This window comes from Xiphophorus hellerii, chromosome 2, assembly GCF_003331165.1.
Source record: "Xiphophorus hellerii strain 12219 chromosome 2, Xiphophorus_hellerii-4.1, whole genome shotgun sequence".
Taxonomy (NCBI): domain Eukaryota; kingdom Metazoa; phylum Chordata; class Actinopteri; order Cyprinodontiformes; family Poeciliidae; genus Xiphophorus; species Xiphophorus hellerii.
The window spans coordinates 429,127-447,206 of record NC_045673.1 but is presented as its reverse complement, the minus strand read 5'-3'; the positions used below and the strand labels follow the sequence as shown (position 1 = coordinate 447,206).

Sequence of the window (18,080 nt, the reverse complement as noted above, 5' to 3'; positions counted from 1 at the left end):
TCTGTGCATAAAGCTGAAAATATCTGTGCGGCTGCCAAAGTTAGGGGTGGAAATCGTAACTTTCAAAATTATGGACGGCCTCCAGATTTTGGTGTTTAAAAAAAAAAACAATCAAATATAGAAAATATTTGGTTAAGGAAACTCAGAGAAGCTCCAACAGCAGGAATGTGACGTCGTTCATATCAGTGGAATAACAAAACATGTCTGGATTGAAATAATTTTTATTAACCTATGTTTTCAAAGAGACTGAAATCTGGGTTTTTGTGAAAGAGCGTGGGAAGTGTATCACTGAAATAAACCAACTTTTGTATTATTTTTTCTTAAATGATCTTCAGACAGGAGACATAAGTGGATGATAAACGTTTTTATTATTCTGTATAAAATCTGTTTGGTAACAGCTGGTACAGAGTATAAAGAGGAGCAAAATGAATTCATATCAAAAATATCAGATTTGTCTTTAGTTTCAAACAGGATATTTGGTTTCCATCGACCCGGTCGGACATTCAGAGGTAAAGAAGGATGAAAACATGACGGATAATAAAACTGACTTCATATCGCCAGAGGTTGTGAGATGTTTATGAAATAAATTAGCTTTAAAGTTGTTTTCTATATAAATAATTTATCTTTCACAGAAAAGCTTTCAGCCCAGAAGTCTGTTTGTTTCAGCAGAATAAATAAATCCATATTTACATGTTTAATAAAGAGCAGGCACTTCTTCAGCCACCTTCCTCCTGACTGCTGCCACGGCAACAGAGTCCTGAGTTTCACCTCAAGGTGGCGCTAATGGGGGGGGGGGGGGGGCTTCTTACCACACACACACACACACAAACACGCACACACAAGTCTATCGGGCTCTGGGTTCAGCCTCTGTTTTTGGTCTTTTCAGGGACAGTTGCTATGGAGACGGTATCCATGCACTTCTCTGCAACAAGCCCATCTGGCGTCCTGCGTTATCGTCTGGATATGCAGTGAGATGCAAACCGTAACCAGGGCAACGCAGGAAACTAAGCAGGGCAGAGGTCAGTGTGTGCATGCTACCAGTACTCTGGACCAGTTTGAACTGGTTCCACAGCAGATCCACCAGCAGTGAACAGAGAGAGGCTCACCTGACCTGGAGCTGGAGGAAATATTCACTCCACTTTCCTGTCGCATTAAACGCCGCAGATCAAACTAACGGTCAAACAAGCCGAGAAATCTCTCCAACCCCCAGAGTCCAGAACCGCCTGGCAGCAGGAAGTAGGCCGAAACGCCAGTAACACCAACTTCATGTCTGCGTCTGGAACTACAGTCAGACACGGTGGTGGCAGTATGATGGCCTGGGCTGCTTTGCTCCTTCAGGGTCTGGAAATCGGCAGAACTTCTGGAGGAGACGATCCGGAACAGAAACGTCTCCAGATGGTCTGAAATGCCGCTAAATGGTTAAGTTAGCGTTAGCATTAGCGCTGACTTGGTCTTCCCCCTCTGTCAGACCTGGCCACGCCCCCAGCCTCTCCTGGCCCCGCCCACCTTGGTGGGATTTTTCAGACTGGTAGATGTTCCTTTTAATAAAACGAGATTTTGCTTTAAAATCTAATTTTCATATTTTTTCAGCCGATGAATGACCGATATTCATCAAATATTAATATTTATAACTGCATCAACGTGTTTGACCCTTAACCCTAATGCAGCCTGAAAACGGAGGACAAAACAGAAACAGGTGCTAATACTTTGCCTTTCCGGGCCTTAATGGGTCAGAACTTCATGTTTATGGATAAATATCGGGATCTGGACTCAGTGGAGACCTTAAGAACCAAATGGATCAGAACCAAAGCAGAACGGTTCTAAATGGTCCAGATGGAACCTGGAGATTATTCAAGTGGATGGTGTTGCTGCCGGTTCTACCTCAGGACGCCTCCCACCCCCAAAGGCATTGTGGGTAAAGCAGGACCTGACTGCCTCAGCTCTGGAGGTCCTTCTGGTCGAAGACGATGCGGGTCGACAGGTAGATGGCGACGGCGCCGAAGAGGGCAGAGCTAGCGATGTAGGCGGTGACGGATCCGGCCAGCTGGACGACGGCGCCCATGAAGAGCGTGGGGATGACCTGCGACAGGAGGAAGGTGCTGTCCAAGATGGCGAAGTCCAGCCCCACGCCGCGCTGCTCGCCGCCAGCCTCGCCCGCCTCGCCCTGCTGGAGGGGAAAGCATTCAGATTCGTCCTGCCTGTGGAGAGGCGGTTTGTGGTTCTGGACCCCCCCCTCCTCCTCTGCGGGGGTCAGGTAGACGGCGTCCCGCCCCGCCGCCACGCCGTTGCTGCTGTGCGAGGTTCTGGGTTTCCCCGGAGACAAGTAGACCTGCAACGAGACGCAGCGACAGAACGGTTAGCACCACCGTCTGGTCAGCACTGGGGGGCGCCAACACCTTCCCCTCAGCACTGGGGGGCGCCAACACGTACCTCCTTCTCCTTGTGGTAGTGGCAGGTCAGCGTGTACGGGACGGTCTGCAGCGTGGCGTAGGCGAAGCCGGTGAGCGCGGTCATGGCGGTCACCATGACGACGCTGCCGGACAGGCAGATGCCCAGGGCGGACAGCGTGAAGCTCACCATGCTGCCCAGGTAGACGCGGCGCGGACCGAAACGCCGCAGCAGACGGCTCATCGCCAGAGAAAACATGGTGGACGTGGCGCACTGCAGGAACAGGCCCAGGCTGCCCATGCGGATGCCTGAAACAGAGAGGACTGGGTCAGAACCAGACCTGGGTCAGAGCCGGGTCAGAACCCAACCTACCAGGCGGCCTGCCAGGTTTTTGTGTTAAAAATGTTAACAGGTCTCTAGCTAAAACATCCAGCAGAGGCTGAAAAAAGGCAAAATACAAATAAATATTAATATTTTTGCACTTCAGCTAGATTCTAATTAAAGGGGCAGTATCCCATATGTTCCAAGCACACAGAATCACTTTATAGATCCAGTAACTATATTACCTTCAGTTGTTATTAAAATGCTGTACATATCAAATATAACTTAAAATAATTTTGACTTTCTAACCCAACGGCTTCAAATTGGGCCTATGTCTCTTTAAGAAGCTCCTACTCTTCCTAAAACTCCGCCTTCAGGAAGTCATTCCAACATGGCCATCACATTTTAATAGTCCCAGCACTATTATTCATATAAACTTTATTACTTTGGGATTATTTAAAGAGTAGGAACACAGAGAAGGAAAGAGAGAAGGGAAGGATCAGGAGACATGATCTGGACCTGATCAACTGATGCTAACTGATGGATGCTATGCTAGATAACAGAGCAGGCTTATAGCTGCTGAGCCATTAGCCAATCAGAGAATGAGGAGAGAGAGTCTGACCTTCATCGTACCGCTGCCGTGCCACGCTCCCCAGCGCCGCGCTGGGGACGCCGCCGTAAAGCCCCTCCCCCACAAAGTCTGTGTAGAACAGCATGAAGGACATGACGGCCATCCAGCTGCAGAGCTGCGCCGCACACAGCTGCCTGATGACGCGTGGCACGCGGCAGTAGCTCCAGAAGATGGCGGGGATGGTGGTGCGGCAGGTGCGGAGCAGGCAGAGCAGAGGCCCCGCCCCCAGCAGCCGCAGCTTGCACCTGAGCTGGGAGAAGCAGGAGCGAGGGAGTCCGCAGCACCCCGCCTCCCTGGCGCCGCCGCCGGGCTCCGGCCGCGGGCCAGACCGGGCCAGCCCCGAACGGGACGGCTCCTCAGACACCTTCATGGTGACGATGACGCTGGTGACGAAGATGAGGATGAGGAGGGAGAAGAGGCACTCGGCCTGGCCGCCCAGGTAGGCGGCCAGCGGGCTGCGGCTCCAGTCCACGGCGGGCAGCAGGTAGCCCACGCAGCCGCCCACGCTGACCATAAAGGAGAACATGGCGAAGGCCCGGCCGCAGTCTTCCTCGTCCCGGTACAGGTCCGACAGCAGCGCCTCCAGCGGCGTGAAGCACACCTGGCCGCAGAAGTCCAGCAGGCCCACGCCCAGGATGAGGAAGCCCACCTGGAGAAAGGCAGCAGCAGTCAGAGGACGGTTTCCCAGCATGCTCCAGGGCCGACGGGATCCCGCCCACCTGCAGGGTCCGCTCCGCCCAGGGCAGACGGGCCGCCAGCAGGTCGGCGTTGGGGATGATGAAGAGCGCCAGCAGGACGCCCAGCGACAGCAGCCAGATGAAGGGCCGGCGGCGGCCGTAGCTGCTGTTGCACTGGTCGCTGGCCGAGCCGATCAGAGGGATGAAGAGCAGCCCCAGAACCGGGCCGATACCTGCCGACACACCGGGGAAACCACAAGCATCACAGGGACGGACTCCCTGCTAAAATCATCAGGTTTCTGAGCAGAACTGTTCCCAACATGATCCAGTGTCTGTTAGTCAGAATGTTCATAAGTAAGTGACCTGCAGGGAAGAATAAAGGTGATGCATTTTAACACCAGCACAGAACGACCTGTCCGTACAAAGAGACAGCCCATCTCATAACTGAGCAGTAATAGAAATGAGGAAACTCAAAGTGAAACTGACTGCTCGACCTACTTTCTGAATTATGTAGCTGATTATTATCTGAGCACTTGGGGCGCTTGGCAATAGCTGGTGAACCTTTGACATGGCAGATGTAAGGCAGGGCGTCCTGACGGAGCAGAAAGCTGAGTTTCACAGTAAACGTCCATCATTCAGGACCAGAGAACATCAAAATGACGCATATCATTCAAAAACATAATGGTTGACATATTCCATAATGCCCCTGCCTTTTCTCAGCCTCCATCTGCTCAACACGAGCTCTTCAGAACGCCAGCATGCAGGAACCAGCTCACTGAGATGTTCTGCTCTCCCTGCAGAACATCTGCAAGCAGAGGATCCATTCAGGCCAGCCGCCGTTCCTCCGTTCTGCCGTCATATCGGCTGCTGCTACAGAAGGACACCAGCCTGACGCTAGCTGCTTCTTCTCCATGTGTGCCTGAATCTGAATCTGGCTAGTTAGAAACCACCATACAAGAGTTAAAATCAGCAATCAGCTAGTAAGCCTGTTCTGGGATCACCTGGTATCCCTCCATCCTCCACTAGGGGGAAAGAAAAGAAAAGAACAGTAAATCCTACTGGTTATCCTACTGCTCAGTATTAGGGCCGTAGTATATGAAAAACAAAAAATAATCCAGTGAATTTATTCCAAAAACCGCAGAAATATTCAGATTAATCTCAGAAATGTTCTAGAAAAAACTCTGGAGGTTTGGGTTGAGGTTGGAGATGTGAGAGCAGCACGGAGGGAAGTGACGAGTTCGTTTGAAGAAGCTGGAGGAAGAGCTGGACAGCAACAGGACGATAACAGTAGTCAGGGTTTCCCCTGGTGCAATATAAGGCTGGCGGCCCGCCATGATTTAGCCGCTATTTATGTCTTTAGTAAAATAATAATAATAACTATAATAAAAAAAATTAAAAACACAATTTGTTTTTCTGTTTTTAAAATCCGGATTGCAAACATCTCTATTGCTGTGAGTGTTTCAGTGGCGGAGCGGATTAATTCCTGAAAGGTAAGTGTATAGAACATAGTTTTATAGTTTATGCATTTAAAGCAGGACCATTCACTCCGCTGGCGCCTCCCGCGCTGCTGCTGCTTCATCTCTAAAGTTTACCTCAGCGCGGATCGCGCTCCTCCTTTCACTCTAACTGGACTCAGGCTGACCTGTATGGATATTTACATCAACCCCCTGTGAGGAATTATGATTCTTTCCAGAGTTTTTGATCAAGTTAGGAGTGTAAACCCACCGTGTTAGCTCTGGTTGTGCAGCTCTACGTGAACCTTAGGATTAACTTGTAGTGGCTTTCAGAGGAGCGTTGAGCGAGAGGTGAGAATGATTTATAATTGTAGACAAAGAAATTTGCACAGCTTTTCCATCTCAGCGTGTGGCGCTGTCTGCCCTGTAAAGTTCATGTCTGTGTCCCGGTTGGTTAGCGGTTAACTAACCAGCGCTAACCTCATCATGCAGGTTCAGCCGGTGAGGAGTTTTCGCCTCGTAGTCACGCTTCACGCTGGTTTTATATTATTTTTAGTTTTATTTTTCCATTTACGCGATGCATCAAATCATACCAAATGCTTTGTCCACTTAGTCAGACAGAGTTAATGCGTCCAGCCGCGCAGAGATCTGAGAAACTCGTCCCATAAACTGGAGCAACCAAAACAGTTTCTGTGTCTCTTGTTAAAAACTCAACAGACAGAAATGTTAGAGCTGCTAAAGCCTCATTAGCAGCATTGAATTAAATCTCAGTTTGTTGCTCATCTCTGCTCAGTGCAGCAGATTGAACTCATCCTGCAGGGCCGGTCCCAGGCTGCATGAGGCCTGGGGCAGAATCTGACCTAGGGGCCCCTCGTGCTGCTAAAACCATCAGCACCTCTAACAGCTTCTGGGTTGGATTTAATCTGGGAGAGAGAGAGTAGATTAACTGGCCAAACCAAAAACAATCAGTTATAATTACAGTTTACTAATTTCTATTTGTGAACAAACAGCTTAAAGTCAAAGATTAAACTCACAGCATCAGATTGTTGCTATGGTAACACAGCAATTTAACTATGAATATTGTTCTTTGAACTTTTACAAAGTAAACTTGCCAGCTCCTTAAAATCTTACATATAAATGTTAAACAATTTAAAATATTTTAATTCATGTATACTGAAACCATTAAATCAAATTCAGCAGCATTGATAATCAAATGTTACATTTATTTATCTGCGGTCTGTGTAAAAAGTCTCATCCTGTAAAAACTACAGGAAGTCTTCATCTGCATTGGCTCCATTCCTGAACTGCTGTCAGGGGCCACACAAAATCATTCCAAAGCCCACAAATGGCCCCTGAGCCACACTTTGGACACCACCTACATAGACTCTATGATGCTGATGGTTTCTATTGAAGTTTGGGTCCCACAGTGAGAAAGTAAACAACAAAAGCAAGCGATGAAGAGTCTGTTAGGCCTCACTGTGGCCAGACTACCTGGAGCTTGTCACCAAAATAAAGAACTTTTAAAAAATCACAGGCTTTGAGTTCAGTGGAGGACAAAACAGAACTTCAACCACCAATAAATGTCCCGACTTTTAAGTTTCCTCGTACAAAAAGAAAGCGTCTGAACACAGAGACTGTTTATTGTAAATAAGATCGCTTTCACATCCAAGTATCAGCCGATCGCCGATCAGCCAACGGTGAGGATCGGAGCGGATCGATCGGTGCAGCTCTGATGGACCTTCTGCATCTTCCTGCTACTCTGAGCGCAGCAGACAAGTCCTGAGTGAAGCCCCGCCCACCACCCTAATATGGGCATAGACCATCACCTCAAACTGCGTTACCATGACAGCGATCAGCAGCTAACAGATTCAGCATCAGGACCGAGACGCTCAGATTTACTTTATCATCATGTTTCTGAAGCAACGGCTGCTGAATAAAAATGGCAGAATCAGGTTTTCTGTCCCTTCTCTAAACAAACAAATAATGATTAAAAAGAAGTTTTTAAAACTGAATCTCAGTCCTTTTTGACCAATCAGAGCCCAACAAACAGACTGATTGGTTCATCAGGAAAACACTGGCATTAAATGGGAACATAAAACTTCTGTTTGTAAACAGTTTGTGTTATTATGATGTTGATCTCTAAAGTAGAAATGCTCCTGATGGTGTTAAATGATATCATTTCTGCTCATCAATAACTTATTATTAATAAATTCAGAGACTTTGGTTTTAGATTCCTAATTTTTACATAAAGGTGTTGCTTTAGTCTAAATGTTTAAGCAGATTTATTCATGCTGATAAATCTTGTTGGTGTTTTTATTGCGGCTGTGTAACGGAGAGGTCAGAGGTCGATCTGAGAGTCTCACCCAGCACCATGGTCATGTAGCGCTCCTCCACCCCCGCCTCCAGCAGCAGCGGGGGGACGTAGGTGATCCCAGCCGCCACGCAGATCTCCAGGCCGCAGGTCAGCGAGTTCAGCAGCAGGAGGCGCCCCTGGGACCGCCATCCAGACATCGCCTTACCGCCCCCTACTGGGGACCGGGCGAAGGGAGGCGCTAAGGCGGGGTGAGGTCCGGGGGGGGTGGGAGGGACAGCAGCATAGACAGGAAGTTGTCCCAGACCGTCTGGAGGACTCATCTTCTTCTCCGCATCGTGGATCTGAGGAGCAGAAGAAGGAAATCAGAGAGGCTCAGATATCAAGATCAGATCTCTGGTTCTGGACGGCTGGACCAGAACCTGTCAGTCAGATCGATTGTTTTATTTCGCCTGATAGAATATTCCATAACTTCACTGCACAGCATTCTGGGAGATGTAGGCAGAGAAAAGGCTTTAGCCGCTCAACCTCTCTCAGCGAGCTAAGCTAGCTGGGCAGCATCAATTAACTCACTCACTCTCTCTGGTTGCCTAGCAACCCACTCACTCTCTAGTTGCCTAGCAACAACACATTGAGTAACTTGCGCAGCAGCAGTTTAATGTTTCGTCACCGCGCCACAAAACTGTATAAAAATAAAAAATTACAGTGTGGAGAGAAAACTGGATAAAACAGAAAAAAACAGGCTCTAGTTTAACAGAACTTCAGATATTAAAAAAACAACTACCGTATTTTTTGGACTATAAGCCGCTACTTTTTTCCCACGCTTTGAACCATGCGGCTTATACTGTATATGTACGTTTCCAGTTTTAAAAAAAACTTTGTGGATGGAGCTTATAGTGAGCTGCGCTCTATAGTCCGGAAAATACGGTAGTCAATAATTATCAATGTTGACTGATAAGAAACCCTTATATCTTGACAGTTAATCATCTGTTCTGGTTCTGAGATCCACTTCAGAGAACCAGGCAGAACATCCCACATGTTAGCACAGTACCGGGTCACAGCAGCTCCTACAGCCTCCATTAATAATTAGTATGGATTTTATTTAGAATAAAGAAATATCAAACATGGACCTTAAAATATTAGGGGTGAATAAATATCAGTCTAAGTTCAGCAACAAAAATATTTATAGTTTTGTTGGGTTGCAATCTGTTAAGTGTTTTTCTATCCATTCGTCTTTCCAGAGTTCCTCTGATCATTCGTGAAGCTCGTTTAGAAATCTGGACTGTGGACGCCAACATTAGCATCAGCTGCTACGTGTTTAGCATTTAAATGCTATTTTATGCTAGCGTAGCTTTGGATAGGCCAAGTCCTTTTAGCAGTCTTATCCACAATCAGTTCAGCAGCAGAAATGGAGCCGCTCCATGGCTGCTGTTAGAGGATGATTTATGAGCGGACCGCAGGGTTTCTCAAACTGTGGTTCCCGGACCACTGGTGGTCCTCAGCCTGAGACCACCGCATGTTTCTGGCGTAGCAGAAACACGCGGATACGAAGATTCCAGCTTGGGACTTTGGTATGAACTCTGCTGAACCCTGATGGACTCGGTCATGTGGCTGAACTTTGACCTTGTCTTCACTGGACTCTCTGTATCTCCATCATTCACTGAGGAGAAGGTTGATTCAAAGCCAGCAGACTGTGGAGCGTCTCCTGCCTCTTACCCCACAGCGTTACCCCCCTGCCCTCCTCCCAACATGTGGTTGCCTCCATCCTGGTTTGACGCTTTTTCCACTTCTTTCATAAAAATCTGCAGATATATTTTAATATAGAAACCTGCAGTTTTGGCTCTGCAATAGTTCACATAAATATCTGACTATCTGTTCAATTCAACTATTGCATTGAGTTCTTATTACATCGCATTTTTTGGAGCTCTGTGACCTTTGACCTGACAGTTTTGGCCCATGTGACAAAAGCATCAGGACAGCTCTGTGTTCAACGGAGGCTGATAGGCTGCAGTGTTTTGCATATCTGCAGCTTTTTACTGCCTATTGTTACCATGAGCGCAGCGCTGTGGACCGGCCGACCGCTCTGGTAGCCATGGTTACGCCCCCGTCAGGCCCAGCGTGTCCGTAAGAAGCTGCATGCAGAGAGCCAGTGGAGGCTGGAGGTCAGGAACCAGGGAGGAGAAGCCACCAGGAGGCGCTGCAGCAGACAAACCTGCCTGACCACCAGGACCCACAGGAACATGCTAATGTCCTGCAGACAGCGCCCCCCGTCTGCAGACAGGTTGTCCTGCTGTCCAGCTCCATCAATGAGTTCAAAATATTTCCTTCGACCAAGACCGATCTGAATTAATTGCTTTCATTTCTCTGGTTTCCGTTTGTTTTGGTCCTTTCTGATTACGTTCCAGTACTGTCTCCATGGCAACGTCAGGACATCCTGCATTGTTACAAAATGGAGGCCGACAGACAGCGAACGTGTTTTATTTTTTGTTTTACTGATTCTGAGTTGAAGTAAATCTGGATTCTTGTGATTTTTTCTCCTGTTAAACACAGAGATTCTGTTGGTCCATCAGGTCCAGACCCGAGTTCTGATCCAGGACCAACACCGCTGCTACACCGCCACTCAGGACTGAAGAGTCCATCGGCGTTCCTGATGTTTTCCCTTCCTTCATCGGGACTGAAGCGCGGTCTGCTGTGCCTCTGAATCCTCGGCTGCTTAGACGTGTAAACGCAGAAACTATAGAATACTTCATCTGATTATTATGTCATCCAAGTCTCCATATTTGTTTTTACTTCATTTTATGGGACGCAAGAAATAGTTTATGGTAAGAAATGAAGGAAAATTAGACATTTCTCTAAATAAAAGTCAATGTGTAACAACATGATCTTATTAATTTAATGGAGGCAATAAAGTCCAAAACTTGGAAGTAAAATCTCTAAAGTTGAGAGAAACCAGCAGCTCAGTTTAATAGATACTAATGAGGATTTTATTCCTTGTGTCCTTAAAACGACAGGGCACTAAGGCTGGGGCCCGGGGGGCCACGGCCCCTCACTTCTGGGGAAAACTAAATGAATAGAAATGAATATCCATCATCAGCAGAATAACAGAAACATGTAATCTGGAGGAATCCGTCCTTCCTGGTTTTAATCAAGTGGCCCAAACATTCAGTTTCCTGGGTGGAAACATTTACTGGAACATTCAGAACCTCATAAAATCTGTTTCATGATTTCCCAAATTCCACTTTTTCCGCCTTAACCATATTAATTAAGCCAGAAAGTGTTTAATTACGACATGAATCAGGAGCCAAATGTCCACATTTCCTATTAACGGCGCTGTGGATCAGCAGAAACGCTGAACTGGTTTGCTGGGTGTTTAAAAGGATTTCCCCTGAATTGTTTGAAACATTATGTGCAAAGCTGGAATCTCATTTTTCACATTTTAGAAAAGAAAATCAAACTTTTAAAATGTTAAGCGTTCAACTCATCACTAAATATTTGTCACATTAAAATCCCTGCACACAGTAACGGCTTGTGCTTCTTCTTGTTTAATTTTCTGACCCAGACGTCGCCATCATGTTGGTGTTTTGATGTTTAGCTGTCAGGTTGCTGCAGCGCTGCGACTTTAACCTGAACCCAAAGACGAGCCACGTTAGTTTCTCTTTCCATGAGAACATCTGAGAGCAGCAAACCTCCAATAAACGGATTTATTTAAACCATTCACAGCTAACAGCTACTGCTAGCTAGCTGGGACTCTTCTCCATTAGAGGTCGTCATGGATACGGGCGCCGCCAGCCGACCGACTGCTGACAGAACACAAAGAAACGTTCTGATTCAGTAAACCCGCTGCCAGAACCGGGACTGGACCTGAACCTGGACTGGATCAGGACTGGATCTGGACTGGACCTGAACCTGGACTGGATCAGGACTGGATCTGGACTGGACCTGAACCTGGACCTGGACTGGATCAGGACTGGACCTGGACCTGGACCTGAACTGGACCTGGACTGGATCAGGACTGGGTCTGGACTGGACCTGAACCTGGACTGGATCAGGACTGGATCTGGACCTGGACCTGGACTGGATCTGAAATGAATCAGAATGTTTCTTCCACTGAACTTTCCTCCAGATTTCAGACAAATGGACGTTTCTCCAGGAAAGTCTCTCCTGATTTCAAGCCACTTCCTGTCAGTCCAGAGTTTCCTCAGGCCTCCTGCTCTGCATGTTTTCGGTGTTTCACCTGGACTGAATCTGTGGTGATTATCAGCCTTCTGCAGATCTTGATGGTCATGCAATCATTTGGATCAGCTGTTCTGGAATAGAGGCTCATCTAAAACATGCAGAGCAGGACTGAGGACTGGAATTGAGAAGCTCTGTGTTAGACTGATGATGTCATGAGGAATTGGTTTGATTCCAGCTGTCTCCTGCCACATGTCCATGTGCCCCTAAGCAAGGCACCTAACCCCCAACCAGGCCTAAACTACTCAGCCAGACCGCAGCAAATGGACCAAATGAACAGCAATAATGAGCTGAAAACCCAATGACAGCAGCTACTATTGAACAAATATGAGACAAATCTGAACTTAATGATTTTTAGGGTCGAAAAATGAGATGATTAAATGCACATTTTTAATAATCAACCCTGAAAAGAAAGAGGTTATGAACAAAACAAATTCAAGACAGTAAATGAAACTGAAGTCCTGTTGAGATGTGAAGAATGAATATTTTTAATATTTAGTTTTATTCCTTCAGCTACCCTGTTGAAAAGAAATCATTTTAAATCTCCAGGTTGTCACAGAGCTGCAAAATGTCCCCAGAATGGACCCAACCGCCCCACTGACCTACACCTAAACTGACCCAACCACCCCACTGACCTACACCTAAACTGACCCAACCGCCCCACTGACCTACACCTAAACTGACCCAACCGCCCCACTGACCTACACCTAAACTGACCCAACCACCCCACTGACCTACACCTAAACTGACCCAGCCGCCCCACTGACCTACACCTAAACTGACCCAACCGCCCCACTGACCTACACCTAAACTGACCCAACCACCCCACTGACCTACACCTAAACTGACCCAACCGCCCCACTGACCTACACCTAAACTGACCCAACCGCCCCACTGACCTACACCTAAACTGACCCAACCACCCCACTGACCTACACCTAAACTGACCCAGCCGCCCCACTGACCTACACCTAAACTGACCCAGCCCTCCATTATTCTATCAAGAATTGATTCATCTGCAGTTTTTGTATTTAACCACTCAAGCTAATTTCATATAATATTAAAAATATGTAACAAAAATGAATATAAATAATTCAGTTTCATTTTCTAAACCAGACAAATCTGAATTTACTGCCGAAAATGCAGCAGCAGCACTTAGTTTATGCTGGGTCATGCAGTGTAATTAATTATAGTAAATAAAAACTTAAATAAGCCTGTTTGACAGTGTAGGATGGATTTGGTGACTATTTTGTCAATAAACTGATTACCAACTGGCTAGAGAAATGAGCTTAATAGGAGATTTTTCCATAATGTGAACTGGGTGAAGCTAAAACTGCCACTAGAGTTCTCCCCGCTGCCGTCAATATCACAGAGGGAAGGGTTAGGCCGCCGCCACACAGCCTGCAGAGCTCTGCTGCCAGACCCAGGAGTGGCGACAGCACCAGATGACCCGGCCCTGCAGACAGGCCAGGGATCGGCTGCAAGAGGGCTCCCTGTGCCTGCCAGGCAGCTATTGGGTTATACTGGAGTAATAATGGCTTAATAATGGTTTAATAGTGATATAATGATGTAATAATAGAGTAATAATGGTTTAATAATGGGTAATAATGATGTAATAATGGAGTAATAATAGTTTAATAATGTGTAATAATATGCAGGATTCTCCCCTCATGAAGTTTGGCTGCTGAAGGCCTGGGGGTTTGGGGGTCAATCTCTGCTCTGTTTTCAGCAGACGATGATCTGAAAACAGAGCAGATTTCAGCAGAGATCTGAAACTGCTGAATCTGTTGCTGTTGCAGATAGAAATGTGCAGATAAATAAAATAAAACTACTGAGAATGCTATATTTTGCTGTTCTAGTTAATAACAGAACTGTTATTAACTGTTATTAACAGATTACTGTTAAAGTGTAAGTCTGACAAAAACTCACCTGAAGATCAATTAATTCTTGAAATTCGATCTTATAATGTGTAGCTCATGCTTTCATCTTTTACATCCTAAAAAGCTGCTGGTATAAGCACTTCTTAATATTAATAACAAATCATTTATAATGTTTTATCTGAAAAAGAATTGAAAAGAAACTTTCTGGCTGACGTTCTTAATGAAATAACTTAGAAAAAACACTCATTAAAGATGGTTAAATATCTAAAACATCTTGACATTAAAAAACTACTTGTAATGTTTGTGTCAATTTCACATAAAAAAAATCAATTAAAAACCTGTCATTGCCTGATATCTGAGCAGCTTCTGTCAGCAGAATGAATCAGTGACTTTGATTCATCAACTTCCTCTGGACGTTTGAGCTTAATATCTATTCAATATACCAAATTAGATTTAAATTGGATTTACTGATGTCTTTTTGGCCCAACAAAGGCGTTATTGTGAGTTAATTAACTGATATTCATTCTAATTACCAATCAAAGATCGTTTTTAGGGATTTTAGGGATGGCTCACACGGACTAAACGTCTCACTGACCTCCTTCAGACCTGCTCTCGGTATCGATTCAAAGCTTCACACTTGCTTTTTTTTGGTGAAATACTCTAACAATCATAAATGTTCTGCCGGTCCGGTTCAGTACCAGTAGGATGGAGGGTCTGTTCATCGAAACAGCAGCGCTTTCAGTCCTAGAGGAGTTTGTAACTTTCCACGGGGGTCTCCTCTCCACGACCTCCCAGATAACACAGACAAGAACCCTTCCCCGGGTCCGGTTCGGATCACTTTCTGCCATCATGGCACTCAGAGGCGTCAGCGAGCACGGAGCCCGGTGTTCGGCGCCGCCGAGCGGACAAACTTTCAGAAAGCACCACGCTGAGGCGGCTGGAAGCGGGCTAACCGCTCACCTTTAGCCGCAGGCTCCACCGCGATCCCTCACGTCTACTGCGGGTCTCAGCCGAACCGGGTTTAAAGGAGAAGAAAGAAGGACGGCACCGAGCGACCATATATGGGTTAAATGATGAATCTGTAGCCTGCGGTTTGAAGGCGGCGGATGGTTGGAAAAAGACTCAATGAACAAGTTTCAACACTAACGGTTAAGTTAGAAAGTACCGAACAACGAGCAGCCCGGGGTTTAAATGAGACCGGTACCTTCACAGATGGGATTCGGAACCGTGGTGATGGACTTTCCTGAGCCGAACCTTCTCCGTGGATTCTGCGGGGCTCCTGGAAATCCACGCCGCGACTCGCTCGCTCCAGACGGCTGTTGCTCAACTTCCAGCGAGCCAACTACCCAGCTGTGACAACAGCCGTCAAGCTACTGTTGCTGTGGAAAGCGACATCCGGCGTGGATTTTCAAAATAAGGCCACAAAAATTAAACAACGCTTTATTCGCTGATTAATAAACAAACTGTTAAGCAGATGCGTCCGTGATTTTACATATGTGTAAGAAACCCTAATTTTCCACATTAAACAAGAGGCACTGCAGTAAATGTTAAATGATCTTACAACCGCCGTCAACAAGCTTTTCTTTTGTAAGCCAAAAAAATGTGGCCCCAACCGGAAGTGGTAACAAAAAGCTGATAGAAAATTACAGATATGAATGCAAACAAGTAAATCCCACCAGAACCTGGTTTACTCGTGCTGTAACATAATCCAGAACAACCAGGCAGATGTTGTTATTTTTAGAAATGAAATAATTAAAAAAGGAACCTAATATGTTATGATAATACGATTTTAATTTATAATTATAACTTTGAAAGTTTCTGTCTGTTAAATCTGCCTTTGCAAGTCAAACCATGACATAGCATCCCAAAATGGGCACTTTTAAAGTCAACATTTTGACTAGTCATAATTTTATGGCTCAATATTATGACTTTGAATCTCAAATTATGACTTTTCTCATAATTGATTTTAAGTCAAAGATTGCAGTCAAGCTTACTTTGAAACTCCTAATTATGATTTTTAATCTTAATTGTTATGATTTTTGTATGTTCTAAATAAAAATTTGAAGCACAAAATTAAGACTTAATTCTAATCTTGACTTTAAAACTCATTAATTTTACATCCAAAGTTGAAAAGTGAAATTAAAATATGGTGTCTCCTTCTACTCTCATAACTCTAAATAAAACTGTGTTGTTACCAAAACAGAAAACTAGCTCTGAATATCACCCACACATACCACTGACAACACAGAGGTGGCAGCATCATGCTGTGGGAAGCAGGTCAGAGGTGGTGGGGAGATGGATGGAGCTAATCAGGACGATCCTCGAGGAAAACCAGCAGAGGAACTGAGACGGGGTCAAAGTTCACTTTCAAACTCAACAACCAGCCTGAACACTCAGAGATACTGAGCTTGAGGCTGGAGAGAGTCCCCTGCGGTGGAAGACATCACATGTGGTTCCTGTTCCCAAGAAGCCAAGGCCATCCGACCCAGAGGACTACAGACCAGTTGCTCTCACATCTCATGTGATGAAGGTCATGGAGAGACTGGTCCTGGCCCAGCTGAGGCCTCAGGTGAGGATGTTTCTAGACCCCCTGCAATTTGCCTACCAGCCCCACTTAGGAGTGGACGATGCCGTCACCTTCCTGCTGCAACGAGCACTTTCGCACCTGGATGGTGGAGGAGACACTGTGAGAATCACATTCTTTGATTTCTCCAGTGCCTTCAACACCATCCAGCCTCTGCTGCTGGGTGAGAAGCTGCGGAGGATGGGTGTCGACGACTCAGTGATCTCCTGGGTTACTGACTACTTGACAGGCAGGCCACAGTTTGTCCGTCTGGGCAGTGTCCTGTCTGATGTGGTGGTCAGTGACGTAGGAGCTTCACAGGGAACTGTGCGTTCTCCCTTTCTCTTCACCCTGTACACCACTGATTTCCAGTACAACTCTGAGTCATGTCACCTACAGAAGTTTTCTGATGACTCAGCGGTTGTCGGGTGTATAGGGGATGGAGGGGAGGGGCAGTACAGGACACTGGTGGACAGCTTTGTGGAGTGGTCTGAGCAGAATCACCTGAGGCTCAACATTAGTAAGACCAGAGAGATGGTGATTGACTTCAGAAGGAAGAAGATACCTTCACGGCCACTAAAGGTCAAAGTGGAAGTGGTGGAGGAGGTGGAGGATTACAAATACCTGGGAGTTGTAATCGGCAACAGACTGGACTGGGCATCTAACACTGACGCTGTGTGCAGGAAGGGGATGAGCAGACTCTATTTTTTAAGGAAGCTGAGATCCTTCAAAGTGTGCAGCAAGATGTTGGAGACCTTTTATCACAGTGTTGTTGCCGGCGCCATCTTCTTTGCTGCTGTGTGTTGGGGAAGCAGAATCAGAGCCAGCGACTCTAATAGACTGGACAAAATCATCAGGAAAGCTGGCTCTGTACTGGGACTAAGGCTGGAGTCCCTGGAAACTGTGGTGGAGAGGAGGACACTGAAGAAGGTTCTGTCTATTATGGACAATAAACAGCACCCTCTCCACCACATAGTGGACAGACAGCGGAGCACCTTCTCACATAGGCTGCTCCAGCTCCGCTGTCGTAGGGACAGATACAGGAAATCCTTCCTGCCACATGCCATCTCACTGTACAATAAAAGCTAAATCATTGTTCTGCACTAATCAGTCCGATTTTGCACAACTGCACTGTGGCACACTTGCTGTACATATATTTACATATACAGTACAGACCAAAAGTTTGGACACAACTGTGTGTCCAAACTTTTGGTCTGTACTGTACATATCTGCATTTTTTTTTTAAATCTTTGCAAGGACTGCTCTTAAGTTGCTTTTTATATTAACAGCATTTCATATTTTTACAATTTATAGCATTTTATATTTTATTTTTAATTTTTATTTTATCTACAACTACTACTCAGTGGTAGTTGTTATTGTGTCTTGTCTCTATGCTGTAACTGCAAAGTAATTTCCCTCCTGGGATGAATAAAGTACTTCTATTCTATATGTTTAGACCAGAGCTGATCCAGGAATTAGAATGGCCTAGTCAAAGGCCATATCTGAATCTGACGGAGAATCTTTGGAAAGACTTGAAAGCTGATGTTCCCAGATGTTTTCCATCCATCTAGCAGAGCTGAAGTTGTTCAGAGCTGCAGCCAGAGGAGGCTCTACTGAGTTCT

At 46.0% G+C, this 18,080-nt stretch overlaps 1 protein-coding gene across 1 annotated transcript; it reads right to left on the bottom strand.

Annotated features, from left to right (window-relative positions):
- Positions 1-349: 349 nt before the first annotated feature.
- LOC116708501 (solute carrier family 45 member 3) lies at positions 350-15,268 on the bottom strand. The gene is made up of 6 exons (XM_032546369.1): positions 15,100-15,268; positions 7,835-8,126; positions 4,060-4,250; positions 3,332-3,989; positions 2,431-2,696; positions 350-2,329 (listed from the first exon to the last, which is right to left on the bottom strand). The coding sequence occupies exons 2-6, from the start codon at positions 8,103-8,105 to the stop codon at positions 1,937-1,939; spliced, it is 1,779 nt and encodes a 592-aa protein (XP_032402260.1). The 5' UTR covers positions 8,106-8,126; positions 15,100-15,268; the 3' UTR covers positions 350-1,936.
- Between the last annotated feature and the right edge of the window lie 2,812 nt (positions 15,269-18,080).